The 21,881-nt window shown below is 37.7% G+C and overlaps 1 protein-coding gene across 1 annotated transcript in view; it reads right to left on the reverse strand.

The window, feature by feature from the left end:
* The window catches only part of LOC121432078 (titin-like), a 116,679-nt gene that overhangs the window by 68,439 nt on the left and 26,359 nt on the right, over window positions 1-21,881 (reverse strand). The window contains exons 8-14 of the mRNA XM_041629929.1: window positions 14,074-14,553; window positions 12,606-12,820; window positions 11,563-11,710; window positions 4,151-9,862; window positions 2,399-2,553; window positions 965-1,310; window positions 167-610 (exon numbers count right to left, since the gene is read on the reverse strand). Coding sequence (XP_041485863.1) covers window positions 167-610; window positions 965-1,310; window positions 2,399-2,553; window positions 4,151-9,862; window positions 11,563-11,710; window positions 12,606-12,820; window positions 14,074-14,553 — 7,500 coding nt within the window. The remainder of the gene's footprint in view (window positions 1-166; window positions 611-964; window positions 1,311-2,398; window positions 2,554-4,150; window positions 9,863-11,562; window positions 11,711-12,605; window positions 12,821-14,073; window positions 14,554-21,881) is intronic.

Genomic DNA, 21,881 nt, shown 5'->3' on the forward strand with positions numbered 1-21,881 from the left:
GGGTGAAAGATATTGTGATGCCATAAAGTCTAAGAAACAAATCAATCATGCAACATAGAAACACAAAGGTGGAATGAACCAACCCATCCAGACAAGCTTGAAACACAAAGAAGGCAAGACTATAACTGGTCACAAAACACATAGGGAGAAGGGATGCTGAACCAACCTACGACTACCAGCTTGGCCATGCAGGTAGCCTGTCCAGCTGGATTGATGGCCCGGCACTCAAATGGACCAGAGTCCTCAGGGAAGGCTTCCTCAAGGGTCAGGGTACACACCCCATTCTCAAAGGTGATGGTGAACTCGGGACACTCTTCCGGCACAATCTCCGCACCGCTTCTGAACCACAGGATCTCCGGTGTTGGCGTGCCGGTGACCGTTGCCGTGAACGTGGCTGGTTGGCCATCCTTGATCATCACAGAGACGATCGTTTGGGTAAACTGCGGCGCTACCATGATGATAGATATCTCCTGATCCTCTGGCTTCTTGAACTCTAGTTCAATCTCGCGAGGCTCACGAGTGTCATCTATCTCCATGCTCACCGTGGATTTCCCACGAGTCTCTGTATGTCTCTCCAAGGTGATAGGTTTATCTTCAGTAGGCTTAGATTCTGTTATGATTACCATACGGACATATCAATAACTATGTGTAAGACACTCTTTACATAATGTCCAAAAGTAATTATGGAAATCACAACAAGTTTAAAACAGATAAATTTCAATACATTTGCCTAAAGTAACAGTTAACCAAAGCACAAAAAAGTCAATGGATAATTCATATTGAACTACCACATTAAATCTGCAGATAATATGGCTAGAAATAATTCATATTTTATAATCATAAGTGTACATATTCAAAAATTCATAATCAATTAACAATCTAAATATGTTCACCAGGATAATTTCCCTCTTTCAAATGCCTATCATTATTAGTGAATATACATGTATGTTAAATGATTACATACCTTCAACAAACAATTCTGCACTACAAGTAGCTTCTCCAACCACATTGACAGCTTTGCAGAGATACATCCCTTCATCTTCAGGGATGACTTCTGGGAGGAAGAGCGAAGCGATGCCATCGTCGGTGAAAGCAACCTCGTACTCAGGTTCATCCTTGATTTCGGTGTCGTCGACATACCATGTGACATCAGGGCGTGGCTTGCCAGTCACAGTTGCACTAAACTTGACTGCATCACCATCGCCAGCGACGACAGTCTCGATGGATTTGATGAACTTGGGAGGCATTAGCTCTGGCTGTTCACCCCGAGCAGCTTCCTCTAGCTCCTCTGCCAGGATTTCCTTTGGTGTCTAGAGGAATAAGAGATGTGAATCATTTTATACACTTTACTTCTCATTATCAAAAAAGTGCTTAAGATGTGTACATTTATCATAAAATACTTTTTTTTACAGTGCACATCACAAAGCAAGATAGAAGGGACTAATGCCCAATATTTGTTAAAATGAGAAAAAAATGAAGAATGCAATAATAATTATAATACATGTAACTAGTCACCTGCACCAGATACTACTATTAATAAACTGAATACCAACAGAAATCTGGTAATCCCTGAACTTTTGACTTAAATCAAAGAATTCAAATACAATGTATTAGCAAACATACCAAGTCTACCTGATAGAACCCCTCCCCCTGCTCCCAAAAATACAGGAATCTGGTAATCCCTGAACTATGGCAAGCAAAATTCAAGAATTCAGCATTTTGACAAAAGTCTGTGCTGCATCTTTTAACAGGAATCCTGCTATAAGGGTGCTATGCGTCTATTCATACTGGCTTTCCTACATTCCCTATTAATTTATCTTAGATGGAAAGTAAGGATCGGTTGTAAAAGGGCACTCGCAGGATACCTGAAGGAAAGACATAGCTCTGACTTTTTACAAGGTGTCTAAAACAAAGAAATTAAATACAATGGCCCGTAGTCCTCGGGTTTAAATTAAACCCTGGTTTAAAGTTGTGGTTTAACTATGGAGAGCCAAGTGAGGCACAGATCCCTAACAGTACACATCCAACTAACTCATATGACACCTAAATTGCTCATAATTGTCTGGGGATGATAAATTAAGTATTTTGAAGTATTTTTCTTCATTATGAAAGAAAAATATTAAACATAAGAAAAATACAATAGAAACATTATTTTTTTATTTTCTTCGACAATGTATTAGCAAATATACCATGTCTACTTGCTAGACGCCCCTTCCTAAAGTACCCGCCAAAGATCACTGTAATCTTGAGGCCCGTAACACAAAGGTTAGCAATTAATCGTAGGCTTGATTTTCACGACTGATTGTACATTGTAGTCAATGCAATCAATTGTAGAAAATGTGTCTACGATCATTGTTAAGCTTTGTGTTACAGGCCCAAGGTTATGCCTGATACATACCTTCTCTACCAAGATCTCCTGCGTGAGGATCTCCGTCTTCTCTTCAACCTCGGGCTTGAGTTCCTTGGTTTCCGGTTTCTTCTCATCTTTGGGTTTGGAAACATCCTCCACTGGTTTCTCTTCATCTCCCTTCTCACCAGGTGAGGAGGGGAAAGCTGTCAATGTAGAACAGGACAAAATAAAATTAATCTTCCTAATAAAATAACATAATCACAGGCAATGATCTTAAATGATACATGGTTGATCTCCTGAACACTCTATGAAGCTGGGAATGTGATAAACACCGTCTTACAAGAAACTACAAAAACCATATTCAATATTTGTTTTGTAGTTGATTTGTATAGTGAAAGCAACAGGATTTAAAAAAAAAGGCCATTAAAAATGTACTTGATGTAATTGTAAAACAGTTTATATGACATTCAATATATATGTTCATGATAAGTATAACAAATTGTAACACATGATTTTGAAGATATCTTTGCTCTGATCAGAAAGTAATAAGTGCAATGTTTTTTAATACTATTTCGTATATCAGAAATCACACCAAAATTCAATTCATTAAATATTTTACTTAGTAAATAATATTCAAATTTTAAATAAGTCAAGAATACAATCGTGTAAGTATACCTCGTATAAGAGAGATGAATTTTTTTCAAATAATATGAAAAATATGTATACAAGTTTTTTTTAGTTACATTCAGGGCCAATAAGTGTTTTAACTTATGATTCTTCTTAATATTTGACTTAACATGTCAATGTTATTGATATATGACTAAATATTGAGGTTAAATCATGCAACAACACCAATTGGTCATGCTTGATGAAACAAATAATAAAGGGGAGAGATAAATACCATTAATAACCAATTATAAAATAAATAAATAATATGAAAGAAAAAGGACCCCCAAAATGCTATAATACCAAGAATATAACAGGTAACATGCGGTTTCAACTCCCCCTAAAAGGCAAAATACCTACAATACAGCACCTTAAAATGTGGCTACTATTACCCCTAGATCCCAAAATATTAGAATACAGGAACTTAACATGCAGTAACTGTTTAAATTGCATATTACATGCATGTGGATATTTTGCCTGCTAATAATAATCAAAGATATCATATATTTTAGCATTTTTTGGGAGTGCGAATGTAATGTACAGATGCCAGAGTTACATATTAAATAAACCATAAAATTGTCTACTGTGATAAAAACAAAATTTATAGTAGAGCAGGCCACAAATTTCAAATTTTGTTTTAAGGGCAAGATCACATGACATGACTATAAACTAATTTAATTACAGTTAAGTAAACTTTGGTTTTAAAAAGTAAATGAAACACATTCCATTCTTTAAAAAAATACCTAAAACTTGACGACATAAAAGACAAAACAGGAATATGCAGAGAACGAGATTTCCCAAGAGTTGATATTAAAGGCTTTTCTTACCAACATTTTCATTAAAAAACAAAAAGTTCCTCCTGCAAACTAACGACATGATTATATACACTCTATGTGAATTAAATTAACAAATATTATTTTGGAGGTTTTGTTAGCTGTTTCATGTGTCTTACAAGAAAGAGGTGTAAATGATTAAAGTAAGTTTAGTTAGTATATCCAACCCATGAATTTGGATTAGTGCTACCCACAATTTTAGACAAGGTTAATGAGTGAAAATGTATACAATTTAAATCTGATGTGTTAATTTTGTAGAATATATAGAATGATCAAAACATAAAAGAACCACATATCAAACCTTTTGACAAACAACCATGCAACTCCTGTTCTTCAAGAAGGACAGATTCAACAAGATCATCAACAGCATGCAAAGGTGCATCGTCACTACCAGGCTTGCTATCATGGACATTATCACCGGCACTCAAGGTTTCCTGTTTCAATTCTTGTTCAGGGTTTTCTCCCAAAGCCCCATGAAAATTAGTCAAAGAAGTTTTAGTGTGAAGTTGAATATTTGGGACAGGATCAACAGAATCATCCTTGGACATAGACAAGGGTAATTGTGAGGAAGTGATAGAGACAGTGTCCCCTGTTTGCGGGGATGAGCCATCCTCCAAGTCTCCTTGAGTTGGAGATTGCCGACTGTCATTGCTATCGGGAGATGACTTATCAGTTTCATCTTCTGTAGAATGAGATTCATCACTGCCAGATGCTGTTGGGGAGTCTTCGGTGGGTACAGCTGCATTTTCCTCGTCTTCTGAACAGTCACTTGCTCTTACTGTAAGGTATGCACTACTGGCAGTGCTTCCATGGATGTTTGTTGCTTCGGCAGTGTACTGCCCTTCATCTTCTAGGTTTGCAGGATTGATTACGAGTTCGGCATACCTATCTCTGAAACTTAATACTTGAAAAGATACATTTTCCTTGGCTTTCAAAGGCTGTCCATCTCTATACCAAGTAACATCTGGAGAAGGTTCTCCACCAACATGACACTGGAAAATGGCCATGTCTCCCACATCTACAACAAGATCACATAGTTCTTCTGCAAAGAAGGGGAAATCTTTGCTCATTGATGTAACTTGATCCTCAAATGTTGCTTCACTTTCTGGCTTGGTGGGTGTAACAAAAGATGGATATCTCTCGAGAGATCCTGATACCTCCATGTCATCTTCACTTAACTCTAACACAAGGTCCCTTGAGCGCGTTTCATGTACACTGTAAGACCATTCAGAAGTCACAGTTTCAGTAAATGTTTCTCTGGAGTAATGGATGGGAGTTCTGGAGACAGCTTCTATATTTCTGCTCATCACAAGTGTTTCTCTTTCTGTATCCGTAGTAACAGAGTGAGTTGCATAGAATCCGTCATAAGTCTGTTCTTCCCCATCTCCTGAATCAGTGGTGCTTGGTGATATCTGTTCTTCTCTTGCCTCAATAAAGCAACACCTCACTTCAGATTCTTCAATGACAAATTTAGTCCCTGACAGTATGGGTTCACACACTTCTGTTTCTTTTTCATCGTCTTCATTTTCTGTTTCAAAGTGAAAAACATGGTGATACTCCTGAAGAAGTTCTTCTAATGGGACTAACTCGGGCGCACTTTCATCTGCATGAATCAACGAAGGTATGATGGTAATGTCTTCTTCTTTATGTTTAGATTCCAATGGGAGGTTTGACTGTTGAGCTGACAGTTTGTGAAGGTTGAAAGGCTCCAATTCAACATCTATAGTTAATGCCTGTATTGGTGATTCGGTACCTGAGGCTTTAAGCTCTTTGGGAGATTTATTATGTAAAGAATCACTGCCATTCAAATTGTCAGGTCCAGTATTGAAGCATAAATCTTCACCATAATCTTGGAGAAGGTCACCCATGGGTACCTTAGTGGATGATGGGTCATCTGCAGTGACTACATCCCTATGTACAGCATCTTCCACATCTTTGTCTAAATCTTCCACCAGGGTCAAAGATGAAGGTTCTATAAGAGTTGACTGTACCTCTTCAATCAGAGGTGGGGGCAATTGAAGAGATTCTTCATTACCAATTCTGTTTTCTTCTTCATTTGTACTAAACTGCAAATCATTCTCAAAGTCTTTCAGGAGATCTGCCATGTCTACCTTTTCATGTGATGAAATGCTGGCAGTAGGAAGCAAGAGCTGAACATAAACCTCCTCATGCTCTCCTACCTCTGGTTTGTTTGTGTGTATGAGGTCCTCTATAGGTGGATGCCCATCAGTAGTTTCCCTTGTGTCTTGTAAATCAGTATCCATGAATAAATTGTCACAATCGAGTGTACTTTCTGCAGGTATCACTGTGGAAGCTTCAAATGTCTCCTCGATCTTATGACCTATATTTTTCCGATCTACATCATCATTGCTAACACTGTCATCTACTTCCATCTGATTGAAATAGAGTATATCATCAAATTCTAAAAGTAAACTCTTAAGATCAGCTCGAAGAGGTTCCTCTTGCTCGGCAATTGCTGCAGCAAGTGGGACTGATTCCATCAAGGGTTCTGATAAAGACAAAAGAGATTCACTGAAAATATCTTCTACATCCTCATCTGATTTCTTGCTGTCACCAAGGCTCTCTTGAGGGTCAGTAATATCTAGAATGAACGATGCCCCAAGATGAGCATTCTCTTCATCAGGTGTAGATGCAAAATGCACATCACCATTTGCAGCAAAAGATGGATAAGAAACATCTGAAGCTACACTGCACTCAAGAAAGGAGTCTGGCATGTCACTATCATCCATACTGATCTGGGTTCCACTGCTCTTTGGTTTATTCTTCCTTCCTCGCTGTTTTTCCTGATGGACTGCAAACACTTCTCTTTGTTTCTGTGGTTCATCAAAGAAGACTTGTACACTCCTCGGTTTGGGTGCTTGCACTTTGACTTTGACTGTTACAAAACTTGATTCTGGATTATCAAGGTCAGAATGACTTGAAGGCATCCTCAATTCCAGCATAACTGGAGATGAAGAGCCACTTGAGCTACTCGACTGTCGATCAACAACTTCAATCTCCTCTACAGGAATGTCAACTGCAGAGACGAACATTGCAGAAGGATCAGATTCTTCTAATTCTGGTACAACTTGATAACTCTCTTCCTGTTCTTCCTTATTTATCATGGGATGCAAATCTAAATTCTTATTTTCTTCATCATCACTTTCTTCGGCATCTCTTAAGCTAAGGACCAAGTACTCTGATCTAGACTGATCATCATCACTCAAAACAGGAGGTACATTAATTTCAAGTTCAGCTATGTGCATTACTTTGGGAGCAAGAGAAATTGTGTATTGTTCCACTGGTTCCTTCTCAGATTCAGAATCAAATTGATCAGAAGTAGACATACATTCATCCAAGGCTCGCTCTAGATCACTCTCAGTGAAACTTTTCCCTTCTGAGAACACTGGTGATTGTGAAGGTTCCCTTGGTTCAGTCCATTCTAAGTAACTGTGTATAGATTGAACTTCTGGGGTTGACGGTGTCACTTCGATAGGGAGAACATATTCTTCTCTGGAGGGAGAAGGTAATTCCACACTTGTTGTATACCGCGGGATGTCTTCCACATCCCCGTCATCATCTGTGTCTTCTTCATGATCACTCTTGGGAACTGGAATAGAAAGTTCAACAGTTTGGTACAGTGTGTCTGCAACAGATACCACTCCTAGGCTAAACTCTTCTTCTGTTGTGTCATCATCATCATCACTCTGATGCAGTGCAGGAGAGAGATTTTCAAGGTTTGAGCCAAGATCTATTACTACAACTCGCTCAGCTAAGGAAATACTTGATTCTTGACATTCACTAATGTCCAGCTCACCATCTTCAGGTTTCTGTTCATCGAGTCCAGACTCTTGATCTCCAATATGAACCACAAAAGATGTTTCAATGGGAGTTCGATCTACAGGGATGACAACTTCTGAGTGAAATAGATCTGCTGGTTTCAAGTCAGAATGGGGGCTAACTGGTTCCTCTTCCTCATCTGTACTACTTGAATCTTGACTCTGTCTTGCTTCTCCTGGTCTGGATGCTTCCACAGAAAAACCACTCACCGGAAGAATGGCTTCTTCATCTAATTCTTTACTTGCCCCACTGTTTTCATCATCGTCATCATCATCATTATCACCATGATCATCATTAGAATTCTCCTCCTCCAATCTGTCAAGTGCTGATCTATCAGACTCTGAAGATTCAGACTCAACCCTCTGTTTCTCCTTGAAGTGGAGAGCAATTGAGTCTATATTTCCATTGTCTTCTTCATCTGACTCATCAGATGAGGATCTTTGAACAGAGTCTTTTGATGGGACTGTGGATTCATCTTCTTGTCCTTTGCTGGATAGAGCAATATCAAGAGGTTTGCTTGGCTTTAAACTACTTGGTAAGATTTCAGCATAGTGGATAGATTCATCATCTGAAGATGAAAGATCTTGTAATGAAGATCTACTAGGTGTTACTGGATGGGCAAAGGCATCTCCTACAAATTCATTTTCCTTCAATGCATCTGGTGACTCATCCTGGATTTCTGCAATATTCTCCTCCTTCTCATCTATAGATTTTGGAATATCTGATTGATTGGAAACTCCGTCACCAGAACTTCTGCGAGGCTCCCGCCATTCAAGGACTTGCTCATACACTACAACCTCTTCTTTCCTGGTTATCTGTACAATACCCGATTTATGTTTAGCCTCAAGAGACATGGTAAAGGACCGCCAATCCTCTTTAGGGCTGACAGCCTGCTGAGGAGTACCATCATTTCTTTTTTGCACAGCTTGCTTGATGTCTGATTCTGATTGAGTGTCGTCATGTGTTTCATCCTCTTCCAGCATCATCTTAGCTCTTTGGAGAAACTCAGAGTATGCTATTGCTTTGGTTGGGGAAGTTGCTTTAACTTCTTCCTGTACTAGGTTTACGTACTCATCTTTATCATCCTCATCATCGCTGGATGGGGACAAGTCCTCTCTCTTGACAGGTTCAGAGGAAAGCCTTCGACTCATGAGGAGTAATTCATAGTCACTGTCTATAACAGTGTCTTTATGAGATAACTCAATGTAATCATTTTCATCATCTGTCAAACTTTGCTGTCTAGATACTTCTCTTTTTTCATCCATAAAGACATCATCTTCATCATCCTCATAGTGCTCATCACATGAGGAATGTTTGCCTTCAGTAGAGATTACATCAAGTAAGAGATTCCCAGTCGCAGTAGGGAGCCTCTCTAGAATTGTCTGATTTTGGCCATTTCTCTCAGGTACACTTGCCTTCTCACTATCATCATCTCTGGAAAGTTCTTCTCCATCTGAGCTGGTATTACCATCCGATGATCTAGATTTAGACTTAGATGAGGCATCTGTGAGATCAGAAATATCTTTTGGATTCACTTCATCACCTGATTCCAGTTGTTTTTGATCAGAATCTTCCAAGTCTGGAAAAGACGCATATTCTGTTACTCCCACGGTAACTTTTTCAATATCCTCTCTTAATGGAACTGGTTTGTCTTCATTCTTGTTATCAACATCAGAATTCATTTGAATGTCATTATTGTTCTGTTCTGTGTCTTCAATGATTGGGGCAAGATTTTGGGTCTCAGATTTTGGATCAATGAGATAGTATTCATGGGTGAGGCTGGCTGATGTGTCATATTCGCCCGAGGTAGTTGAGTCTTTGTCCGAGTCTTCCACATCTGATGTACCTGGGCTCAAACTTGTCTGCATTTCTAAGCTATTAAGTGCACCACGATTAACTGGATCAGGAGTATTTGTTTCATTTTCATCATACTCATCCTCCACATCACCATCACCTGAAAGCTCTTCATCAGATAGAAAAACAGGGACAGCCTTTTCTAATATGGCATCAATGGCAAATTTCTCTGTTGGCTCTTTCAGGGACTCAGCATCACTGGAGGAACTAGTGTATTCATCATGTTGGTCTGGGCTTAAGGAAGGCAAACTTTGTTCTATTGGATATGTTAAGTCTTTGGTCACTGTTTCATCAAGGGGCAATCTTTGTGGTCTCTCATCTTCTTTATCGAAGATTGGTGAAAAGCATGCAGTGCAAGAAGAATTGACAGATTTTGAAGATACCAAATGGCATGGGAGTGTTAGTTTTGGGGGAAAGGAGAGAAAGGAAAATAATGAAACAAATAAAAAGTACAACACAGCATATCAACAAAGAGAATGCAAATCTACATGGAATGGCCAAATCAAGATTGCTGATTGCATCACTAAGCATGGCGATATGAAAACCTTATCTAGGCATTTAAAGAAGATGCCGCTTTGCCAATTTGCATGTTACTGAAATTAGGATCCTGTTAATGCCCCTTGATTTGGCAATTCCAAAAGGACACAAAAGAAATGGTTGCTAATTTGAACAAGGTGCAAATGTTTACAATAGATCAACGAACAATTATCAGGGAACTTGAGCAAACATTGAAACAAATAAAATTCATTCAATCTAACATCTATGTGTGATCAAAACAAAACAAACTAATTGTGTTCGACTAATGAAAAATGGAGTGCTTATTCTAATCAATGTTATAAGTGATGTCTCAAACAGTAGGGGAAGGCGGGGTAAGTTGTGACAGTTTTTGCTTTTTGCATGTTAGAATTGATATGATTAATAATCTCGTCGAAATAAGTACCTTGCCTTGAAATTTAATTCTTCTGAAATATTTTCCACCTATATATAACTTTCTATCCCCACACTGAAAGTCATCGTGACCTTTGAAAAAAACGATGTCAAGTGGCTCAACTTGCCCCATATATGGGGTAAGTTTGAGCCACCTTCTGGGGTAAGTTGAGCCACAAAAACTATGTACAAAATGTATGAGGGGAGAACCAGCATGTCAATTTTTTGTTTAAAGTCTTTTCACTTGCTAATTCTCTATAAATACTAACATCCTTTAAAAGGAAAAGAGCAGTCATGTAAATTTGCCCCTTTCAGCCAGCATTTCAATCGATTTTTATGGTTTGTTTGTTTTTTAAGATACATTACCATAGGAATTACCATGGCTCAACTTGCCCCATGCTGTTTGGCTCAACTTACCCCAGTCCGAACTTAGTGCGATAATTTGTATCCACACATTTATTATGCATCCATCATATAAAAGACTATGACAAGAATGAAGATCCATACCTGGACTAATAATGTTGTTATCATGTCTTTATTATATTTAAAGACGTGTGTTTATAAAGCACTTATCTATTTTACACTCTTTTTTACTTTTTTGGCTGAAATTCATATTTTTCCCTCTAAAAAACTACTTTTTGTTTCAAAGTCGAAAAAAATGTGGTGGGGTTAGGGGTTATGCTATGGGTCATCAATACATGACACCACCACAATGTCTGATTCATTCATTATTGGCCTGGGGCTGGTGGCTCAACTTGCCCCTATGCTCAACTTACCCCGCCTTCCCCTACCTACTTGTCATGCCTAGTCTCACAGCAAAAAATAATAAAAATTTGAAACTGATGTTGTTGCTCATTCTCTTAAATGTGTGGAAATTTGAAAACATAAAAAAAATTATCTATCTCTAAATTGACAATTCATGCATTAGGTAAGGTGTCATTTTCCTTTTGTTAACATATTCAAAATAATATCTTGCATCATTCATTTCCAATTCTAAAAAAACACAGAAAAATCAAGTAATATCGAAAGAGGAGTCAAATAAAGTGACAGTCAGATTGGTAGGAACATAACATGAAGGATTACATGGCTGACCTTTGATAGTGAGAACTGCAGTACTGGTGACTTCTCCTGCAGGATTTGACGCCTTGCAGGTGTACTTTCCTGCATCTTCAGGTAAGACCTCGGGCACCTCCAGGGTGCAGGTCTTGCCATCAAATGCAACCTTGAACTCGGGAGACTCCTGAAAAAAATGATCAAGTTAATAAACATCTCAAGTGAATGGCATCGATTATGAATCCTCTTTGATTTCATCTAGACATTTCATGCTAAAGAAATTTGTGATATCTGTGCTATAACAGAAACTTCAAAGATTATATTTGGAAGTCTGATTGAAAGTGTTTTTTTTTTATAATGAATTAATCAAGCTAGGTACCCTACCATTTCTCCATAGATATAAATAATTGGCGATCAGGAAAGCCTTAATGCAGGGATGCTGCAAAAACGATGAACATAAATACAGGTAAGGTCCCCTACACTTTGTATTTCGTTTACTTTATAACAAAATACATGTATCTAAACCTTTACTGACTTTGTACAAATATATTTCCCATGATCTTAACCAGATTTGGGTAAAATCAATACAATTAGGATGCACTTTTTTTCAAACTATTGCTCTGGCTTATGTGACCAAAAAATTATTTATGCAATAAATCAAATAATGCTTATCGTTATGAATAGGTTTATATACCACCCAGCATGGCTTGAGTGACTAATTTCATTCTTTACTACAGCTCAAAATATGAGACACTGATGGCGATGATCATCTTAACCCGCTGGAGACTAACATCGCATATATGTAGGCTGGAGTGTTTGGACAAAATATGTTATAGTAAAATCATCCTGTCTCCAACAGGTTAAATTTTACATGAATTATCTGATGTTGGTATTGTGCCAATTTGAGTGGAACAGGGGGTAGGGCTGGGACCAAGGTTACTAGTTTATTAAACTATCCGTCATGTAATTGGTATAGTTTTTATAAGCCCACATTCCATATTGGTGATAGGTGAGGCAGCCTCATGCAAGTCCAAATGCTAGCATTAGCACAGAGCTTGAAATCACTGACATCAATTTCATACCTGGATAGGCTTTGTTTCCTGGTACCATGTAATAGTGATTGGCTGTGACCCGGTGACCTGAGCCAAGAATTTCACATCATCACCTTCGACAACTTCAATGTCAACAATCGGTTGAACGAACTCAGGAGGAGATATGATAATCTCGATGTCCTTTGGAGCTTCTTGTTCGACTGGGAGAATGATTTCAGCTTTCTCTCCTGGTTTGGGTAGTTCATCTAAATATATTTTTATAAGTTATGATGAGGATGAAAATGAGTAGCAAAGTGAAATCAAAATGTGTTTCTTCAAACGTAATAACTAAAAAATACTGAAAGAAACTTCTTTAAATTTAAATATCTAAATCTATCAATAATGAAAATTAGTTTTAAACACCCATTATTGGGTAATAATTTATCCATAAAATACTTAAAAGCTGTTCTTTATTCAAATTAATATATGCAATGTACAAGAGGGTCATTCTAATTATTTGGTTGATAAAAAGGTCTAGACTTTATTCAACTACTCAAAGCTCAGCTATGATTATGATTTTATACTTTCAGTGATATTCAAATGTTCCCCAGGTATTGTTGAATGAATTGAATAAACACAAATTACAGCCCTTCTGTACTCATCTGAATGTTGCAAATCAAATAATATTCAATATGAAAACATAAAGAGCTATCACTATACAAAGAAGGTACACATGCAGAATAGGTGACAAACTCTAAAAAAATAACAAAAATACAATACATGCATACATGAACATTCACCATGCACCGTCTTTAAGTCGCACATTCATCTTCAGCATCACTACTTCCTTTACTATACTGTTTGTATTTTCATATTTACAGGTACATCTATCACTGTCATGCATTAACAAATAGATTTGACAATGCTCTACACATATACATAGCATTCATATATCTCATTCGATTCAAGGCATCAAGCACCACTCTTATACATTAAACAATCATTGCATCATAGTTTAAGAAAGAAACAAAACAGAAGGATATGTGCACTGTAATTGATTTTATTAGGCTCTCAAATGCTGGAAATGAAAGACATTATTGTGCATAAGCAGTCGTGATAAATTGAAAAAAATAATAATCATGCTAAACTTTTGAATGTCACAGAAATATCACAGCAAAACTATAAAGATGAAATGCAACATAAAGGATTTCAATGAATTTGAATGACTTCTTTGTTCTCATAAATATAAAGGAAAATTATGCTATGCTTATGGGAAAGGGGTAATGTAGATCATCCAGATAATACTTTTACAAAAATATTATAAGCTATATAATAATCATATTTGATTCATTATTTCTAATTCAGTCTGTATGATCCCTGCAATTTAAATAGCATTGTAAGGATAAAAGAATGTGTACATTTATCAATATATATGTGAAACAAACTTCAACAACATGCATTCAAACTACAGAACATTGGATCAGTTTCATGCCACTGGTAACACAAATGGAACACTTACCGTAGACACGAATCTCTGCAACAGTAGTAGCACTACCAAGTGGGTTTGTAGCCTCACACACAAAGGTACCATGATCATCTTTGGTAACTTCGGTGATGCACAGCTGACTCACCCCATCATTGTAGTTTATAACTACATACCTCTCTCCCTTGAGACCTTTCCCGTTGTGAAACCACTTGAAGGTTGGCAGCGGGGTGCCTGTGAACCTGCACTCCAAGTATACAATCCCTCCAGGAGTTGCATCCTGAGACACAAGTTCCTGGACCACTACCGGACCTTGCTTGGTCTCAGTCGTCACCTCCCTGATGATCTCTTCCGTTATCTTGGTGGCAGTGTCTTTGATCTGCACTTCAATATCCTCTGGTATCTTGGTGACTTCAGTCGTTGTGATTGTAGTGGTCTTCTTGGTGGTGATCTCCTCAATAGATTCTGGAGACTTCTCCAGGGTGATTTCGACTGGTGCAAACTCCTGAGGGACTTCTGTTTATTTTTGGAAGGAATGAACAAAGAAAACAATGTTAGTTTGGTTCTTTATTCCATAAAAATCAAATATTCACCTTATTATTGTAAGCATAAACATTATGATGCTTAGCAAAGACACAACAAAACAAACTTTGATAGAATTCCTTAAGATCAATAACTGATACAGTACAAAGCCTATCATCATTTTGAGTGAAGGCATGTGAATGTAAATGTGTTTCCTCCTTTTTCTCTGGAGCTACTTCGCTAACATTTAAGTACTTTATTCCTTACAAACTTTCCACATTATCAGACTTTTAAACAGACACAAAATTTGAAAACAAAACAAGGTGTAATCTTATCCTGCATTAATATTCAGACAACTATCTGACATAGAACTAACTTTAATTAGTTGGTGTTTTTTTTTGCTTGAGAATATATCAAATTGAAATATCTTTACCTTCTTGATGCCAGATGTTTACATTGTTACAAGCAGAAGAAATTATAAGGTCAGAATGAAAAATAATAGAGAAAATAAGCTCTGCTTAAGACAAGCAATGTGCAAGCAATAAGAGCCACAATGTGTACAACAATGAAAATAAACATTTCATACAAAATCATAATACATCATGCTTACAGCCACCCTATGGAACCCAAACCAAATTTCAAAGAAAAGTCAACCTATTTCAATACCCTGTATGAATTTCATCCTTTTTTTAATTGACCTGACTAGAAAGGTATTCATGATAAGCATATTCCGAGATCTACCTTACAATCAAAACCATATGAATAGTATTTTCCCCAAGTCTATCATGTATAAGAGAAAAAGCCTGTAGACAACTGAGAAGTGAATTTTCTCTAATATCAAAGTTCAAAGGCAAGACTAGAATTCTTAGATTTAAATAGGAGATATAAGTTAAAGTGACACGGATATGTAATGCAATGCCCAGAAAATTCCAAAGGCATTTCCTTGGAGATCCATAATGTTGAAATGATTGCAAGACTTATCCTATTTCACACTCAAAGCCAATTAAATTAATAACTGAGGAATGACCATGAGAAGAAGTCGTCTACACAACCAGGAGAGAACTAAAGGATTTTTACTCTGAAACTTCCTTCACTTTACCTTTTGTTTCTCTCACTCTATCTGCCTAAAATTTCATATTGTTTATTATCCATCACCTTGAGTTTTCCATTCAGATCACATTTAGATAACTTGATGTCATCTTTTTGTGATTTTTTTTTTTACTTAGTCTCTCGATATCCTGAGAAAAATATTTGACTATGCACACAATGTGTCTCCTTCATCAACTCCCTCCTTCATAGAGGGTTTTCCAAACAGAATATGTTGATTTTATTCCCTTCCATCAAGACTATTCCAAAAAAAAGGAAGCCTGGTGTAAAACTTTTGCTGGAACATGCTGCAAAATTAATAGTGGGCATAAATATAATACGAGCGAGCAAAAGTCAACAAGATGTCTTGACCACACAGATTCACTGACAATACAATTCATGGACAAAATAATAATAATAAAACATATAAGACTATTCAAATATGTTTGATGAGCACCAGCTCTAATTCAAACACATGAACAAGGCATAGAACATCTATAGGCAAGTCACAGATGAGGATCTATATCAAGTGCTGAAGCTTTCATTTTCAATGATTCTGATACTTTTCTGGATTCATGAATTTTGAAGAAAAAAAATGATCGCCCTATTTCAAAAAGATCCAGCTCCCCATATTTCTTTCACAAAACAGCCCTGTAAACCCTCTGGTTCATGCTGTGCTCTCTAGCAGTTGGCAAAATCATGCATTTTATAATTCATATTGACGACTATATGTCATATCAAGCTTCGTTTTACTTGGACATGTACATGCCAATGAAGAGCTTTGACTTTTTTTCTGCTCCAGCATTTAATCTGACCTAGTTGGTCAATCACCTTCATTCAGAACAGATTTCACAAAATAACGAAAAAGGGTAATTCTATTCCTTTTTAACGATAAAGAATCAAGGAATATACCTTCTGTAGTAGTAAACCTGTTATTTGCAGATTCCACTTCCACGAGTCAAAGGTGACCAGTAGAGCATAATGCCTAAAACAGGCTCAGAAGTTTTCACAGGATTTTTAACGTTGAATGATGAACATTTTTTCCTTCACACAGCTGCACATGTCTTGGTGTGAACAAGCTTGCCATGCAGCATGCTTACTACCAAACATGCCTCTACTCACCACCTTTCTCAATCTCAAGTGTAATCTCAGGGTATTCTGTAATGGCAGCAACATCAAGAGCCACCTCTTCACGGTGCTTTTCCTGTGGGGTAACTTTCTGTATGTCAACACTTTCCTTCTCCACAGAAGTAACATCCAAAGATATTTCTTCCCTCTGCATTGGTAGAATTTTAAGTGATATGTCAGGGACACTCTCATCTGTTGTGTGAATGGCCATTTCTGTTTTCTCAATCGGCTTCTGTTTCTGTTCAATGTCAATAGAAACAGTCTCTTTTTCTTGAGGTATTTCCTTGGATGTGACAATTATGTCCACATCCTTCTTTTCTTCTAGTTCAGTTTCCATCATCTCAGGACCTTTTCCTCCAATTGTAATTTCAGTTGTTTCCCGTATCTCCTTGGATTCTGGTGCAATCATAATATCAATTTGATCTCTCTGTTCTGGACCAACATCTACAATATCTAAAGGCAATTTTCTCACGTCCTCAGGCTGCATATCAACTACAGCAACCTCCTGAGCAGCAAATTCCTCACCTTCTTCAGGCCTGATATCAATTGCAGTAACATCTGTTGGTTTTTCATATATCTTTTCCTCTTTGAACTCAACTGAGACAACTTCATTAGTCTGGTCAAACAACTGTTTTTCTTCCACTTCTGGAAGTTCAACAGTAGCTGTAGGTAACACTTCAACCGTACCGAGTTTTAATTCACTTGGTATGAGTTGTTCAGAAACTTGATCAGGTGATTTCTCATCTGCTTCTGGAACCTGAGCTCCTGCAGAGGGAAGGACTTTAGCTTCTTCTTTTGATTCATCAATCACTTCAATCTCTGTCAGATGTTCTAGAGGAATTTGCTCTTCATGTTGTGTTACTTGGAGAGTAGTAGTGATTTCTTCAGGTTCAGTACTTTCAATTTCTAGAATAGTAATTGGTACTGGGACTTCTTCAACTGATTTTTCAACAGAAATGCTAACCTCAGGTTGTTCAAAGTCTTCTTGTACTTCAGTAACCTGCTCTTTTGTAACCTCAACAGTTGTTGTTTCAATTTTCTTCTCTATTACATTAACGCCCTTAGTAACATCTATCTTAAAAGTGGTAGTAACAGATCCATACTCATTGGTACCAACACATTCAAATTCCTTGTCTTTTTCTTCAAGAGGACTAATAACAAGAACAGTATTACCATCTCTTTCAAAGAGGGTTGTAAACCTAGGACCTTGAATTTGTCCACCATTGTGAAACCATCGAATAACAGGCTGAGGAGTGCCTCCTATTTGGCATCTCAATAAAACTGTTTCGCCAAGAGTTTCTCCTGTACTAGTTAGAGGCTGTACAATGTGAGGAGCTTCGAAAACCTCTTCCTCTACTGGCATAACAACTTCAATGGTCTCTCTTTTCTCAGCAACATCAGCTGTTTCTGTTTTCTTTATCTCAAGAGTAATTTCTCCATAGTCAGGTTGCTTACCTTCGAAGTCCAAAGACACCTCCGATACTTCAGTCCCAACTGGTTGTTCCACTTGTTCTAACTCAACAGATGTAATTTCTGTTGATGTGATGTCCAATTTGACTTCACTCTTCTCATCTTTGTCTTGTGGCTGGACTTGGAGAGAAATTTCGGCCTTTTCTGGCTGACCTAATTCAAGTGATATTGTTTCTGTTTCAGATTTGACCTTGGTGGAACTAACATCTACCTCAAGTTGTTCAACAGTCATAGGTTGAATCTCTTTAACTTCCTTGGTCTTTATTTCAACTGTTGTTACTTCAGATGGTGTTTCTTCAGGTATTTCAACTAATGCAGTTGGAAGCTCTCGAATTTTTTCAGGCTTTATCTCATAAGAGACAACTTCACCAGGAGCTGTATATTGCTGTGTCTCTGAAACTTCAGGGAGTTCCACAGTCATGGCAGGAACTGCTTCAACTTCCTCAGGTTTTATTTCAATTGCTGTAACTTCAGATGGTACTTCTTGTGGTGCTTTCTCTTCTTTGTGAGATATTTCCACAACAGCAGTTGGAAGTTCTTGAATTTCTTCAGGCTTTATTTCAATTGAAATAACTTCACTAGGCGCTGTATATTTGTGGGTCTCTTCAATTTCAGGAAGTTCAATTCTCATGGCAGGCATTTCTCCAACTTCCTCAGGTTTTATTTCAATTGCTGTAACTTCAGATGGTGTTTCTTGAGGTACTGCCTCTTCTTTGTGAGGTATTTCACCAACAGCAGTTGGAAGTTCTTGAATTTCTTCAGGCTTTATTTCAATTGAAATAACTTCACTAGGTGCTGTATATTTGTGGGTCTCTTCAATTTCAGGAAGTTCAATTGTCATGGCAGGCATTTCTCCAACTTCCTTAGGTTTTATTTCAATTGCTGTAATTTCAGATGGTGTTTCTTGAGTTACTGCCTCTTCTTTGTGAGGTATTTCAACAACAGCAGTTGGAAGATCTTGAATTTCTTCAGGCTTTAATTCAATTGAAATAACTTCGCTAGGTGCTGTATATTTGTGGGTCTCTTCAATTTCAGGAAGTTCAATTGTCATGGCAGGCATTTCTCCAACTTCCTCAGGTTTTATTTCAATTGCTGTAATTTCAGATGGCGTTTCTTGAGGTACTGCCTCTTCTTTGTGAGGTATTTCAACAACAGCAGTTGGAAGATCTTGAATTTCTTCAGGCTTTATTTCAATTGAAATAACTTCACTAGGTGCTGTATATTTGTGAGTCTCTTCAATTTCAGGAAGTTCAATTGTCATGGCTGGCATCTCTCCAACTTCCTCAGGCTTTATTTCAATTGTTGTAACTTCAGATGGTGTTTCTTGAGGTACTGCCTCTTCTTTGTGAGGTATTTCAACTACTGCGGTAGGAAGTTCTTGAACTTCTTCAGGCTTAATCTCAATGGAGACAACTTCACCAGGAACTGTATATTGCTGTGTCTCTGAAACTTCAGGGAGTTCAACAGTCATGGCAGGAACTTCTTCAACTTCCTGAGGTTTTACTTCAATTGCTGCAACTTCAGATGGTACTTCTTGGGGTGCTTTCTCCTCTTTGCTAGGTATTTCAACTACTGCAGTTGGAAGCTCTTGAATTTCTTCAGGCTTTATTTCAATTGAAACTACTTCATCAGAAGCTGCATAGATAACTGTCTCTTCTAGACCAGGAACTTCAACTGTTACTGATGAAAGCTCTATTACTTCTTCATGTATCACATCGCTTGGTGCTTGATCAGAGGTTGTTTGTTCTGTGAAAATTATTTCTGTTTTTGTGGCCTCCATTGTTATTGTGGTCAATTCATCCACTTTCTCAGTTTCTTGCATCACTGGCTTAATATCTTTTTGTGAAACTTCTGAAACAGTTTCTTCAATTTCTGGAACTTCAGCCCCCGCTGAGGGAAGCTCTAAGGCCTTGTTGGGTTGTTCATCAATAACAAAGCCAATCTCTGTTGGATATTCCAGAGGAATTTCCTCTTCACGTTGTGTTACTTGGACAGTAGTAGTTATTTCTTCAGGTTGGGTACTTTCAAATTCTACAATTGTGATTGATTCTGGAATTTCTTCAACTGATTTTTCAACAGAAACACTGACCTCAGGTTGTACAAAGTCTTCTTGAACCTCAATTACCTGCTCTTTTGTAACCGCAACGGTGGTTGTTTCAATTTTCTTCTCTATTACATCAACACCCTTAGTAACATCTATCTTAAAAGTGGTAGTAACAGATCCATATTCGTTGGTACCAACACATTCAAATTCCTTGTCTTTTTCTTCAAGAGGACTAATAACAAGAACAGTATTACCATCTCTTTCAAAGAGGGTTGTAAACCTAGGACCTTGAATTTGTCCACCATTGTGAAACCATCGAATAACAGGCTGAGGAGTGCCTCCTATTTGGCATCTCAATAAAACTGTTTCGCCAAGAGTTTCTCCTGTACTAGTTAGAGGCTGTACAATGTGAGGAGCTTCGAAAACCTCTTCCTCTACTGGCATAACAACTTCAATGGTCTCTCTTTTCTCAGCAACATCAGCTGTTTCTGTTTTCTTTATCTCAAGAGTAATTTCTCCATAGTCAGGTTGCTTACCTTCGAAGTCCAAAGACACCTCCGATACTTCAGTCCCAACTGGTTGTTCCACTTGTTCTAACTCAACAGATGTAATTTCTGTTGATGTGATGTCCAATTTGACTTCACTCTTCTCATCTTTGTCTTGTGGCTGGACTTGGAGAGAAATTTCGGCCTTTTCTGGCTGACCTAATTCAAGTGATATTGTTTCTGTTTCAGACTTGACCTTGGTGGAACTAACATCTACCTCAAGTTGTTCAACAGTCATAGGTTGAACCTCTTTAACTTCCTTGGTCTTTATTTCAACTGTTGTTACTTCAGATGGTGTTTCTTCGGGTGCTCTCTCCTCTTTGCTAGGTATTTCAACTACTGCAGTTGGAAGCTCTTGAATTTCTTCAGGCTTTATCTCAATTGAAACGACTTCACTAGGTGCAGTATATTTGTGGGTCTCTTCAATCTCAGGAAGTTCAATTGTCATGGCTGGCATCTCTCCAACTTCCTCAGGCTTTATTTCAATTGCTGTAACTTCAGATGGTGTTTCTTGTGGTACTGCCTCTTCTTTGTGAGGTATTTCAAGTACTGCCGTAGGAAGTTCTTGAATTTCTTCAGGCTTTATTTCAATTGAGATAACTTCACTAGGTGCTGTATATTTGTAAGTCTCTTCAATTTCAGGAATTTCAATTGTCATGGCTGAGACCTCTTCAACTTCTTCAGGTTTTATTTCAATTGCTGTTACTTCAGATGGTGTTTCTTGAGGTACTGCCTCCTCTTTGTGAGGTATTTCAACAACAGCAGTTGGAAGCTCTTGAATTTGTTCAGGCTCGATTTCAATTGAGACAACTTCACTAGGTGTTGTATATTTGTGGGTCTCTTCAATTTCAGGAAGTTCAATTGTCATGGATGGCATCTCTCCAACTTCCTCAGGCTTTATTTCAATTGCTGTAACTTCAGATGGTGTTTCTTGAGGTACTGCCTCTTCTTTGTGAGGTATTTCAACTACTGCGGTAGGAAGTTCTTGAATTTTTTCAGGCTTTATTTCCATTGAAATAACATCACTAGGTGCTGAATATTTATAGGTC

The sequence above is a fragment of the Lytechinus variegatus genome, chromosome 1 (assembly GCF_018143015.1).
Source record: "Lytechinus variegatus isolate NC3 chromosome 1, Lvar_3.0, whole genome shotgun sequence".
NCBI classification, from domain to species: Eukaryota; Metazoa; Echinodermata; class Echinoidea; order Temnopleuroida; family Toxopneustidae; genus Lytechinus; species Lytechinus variegatus.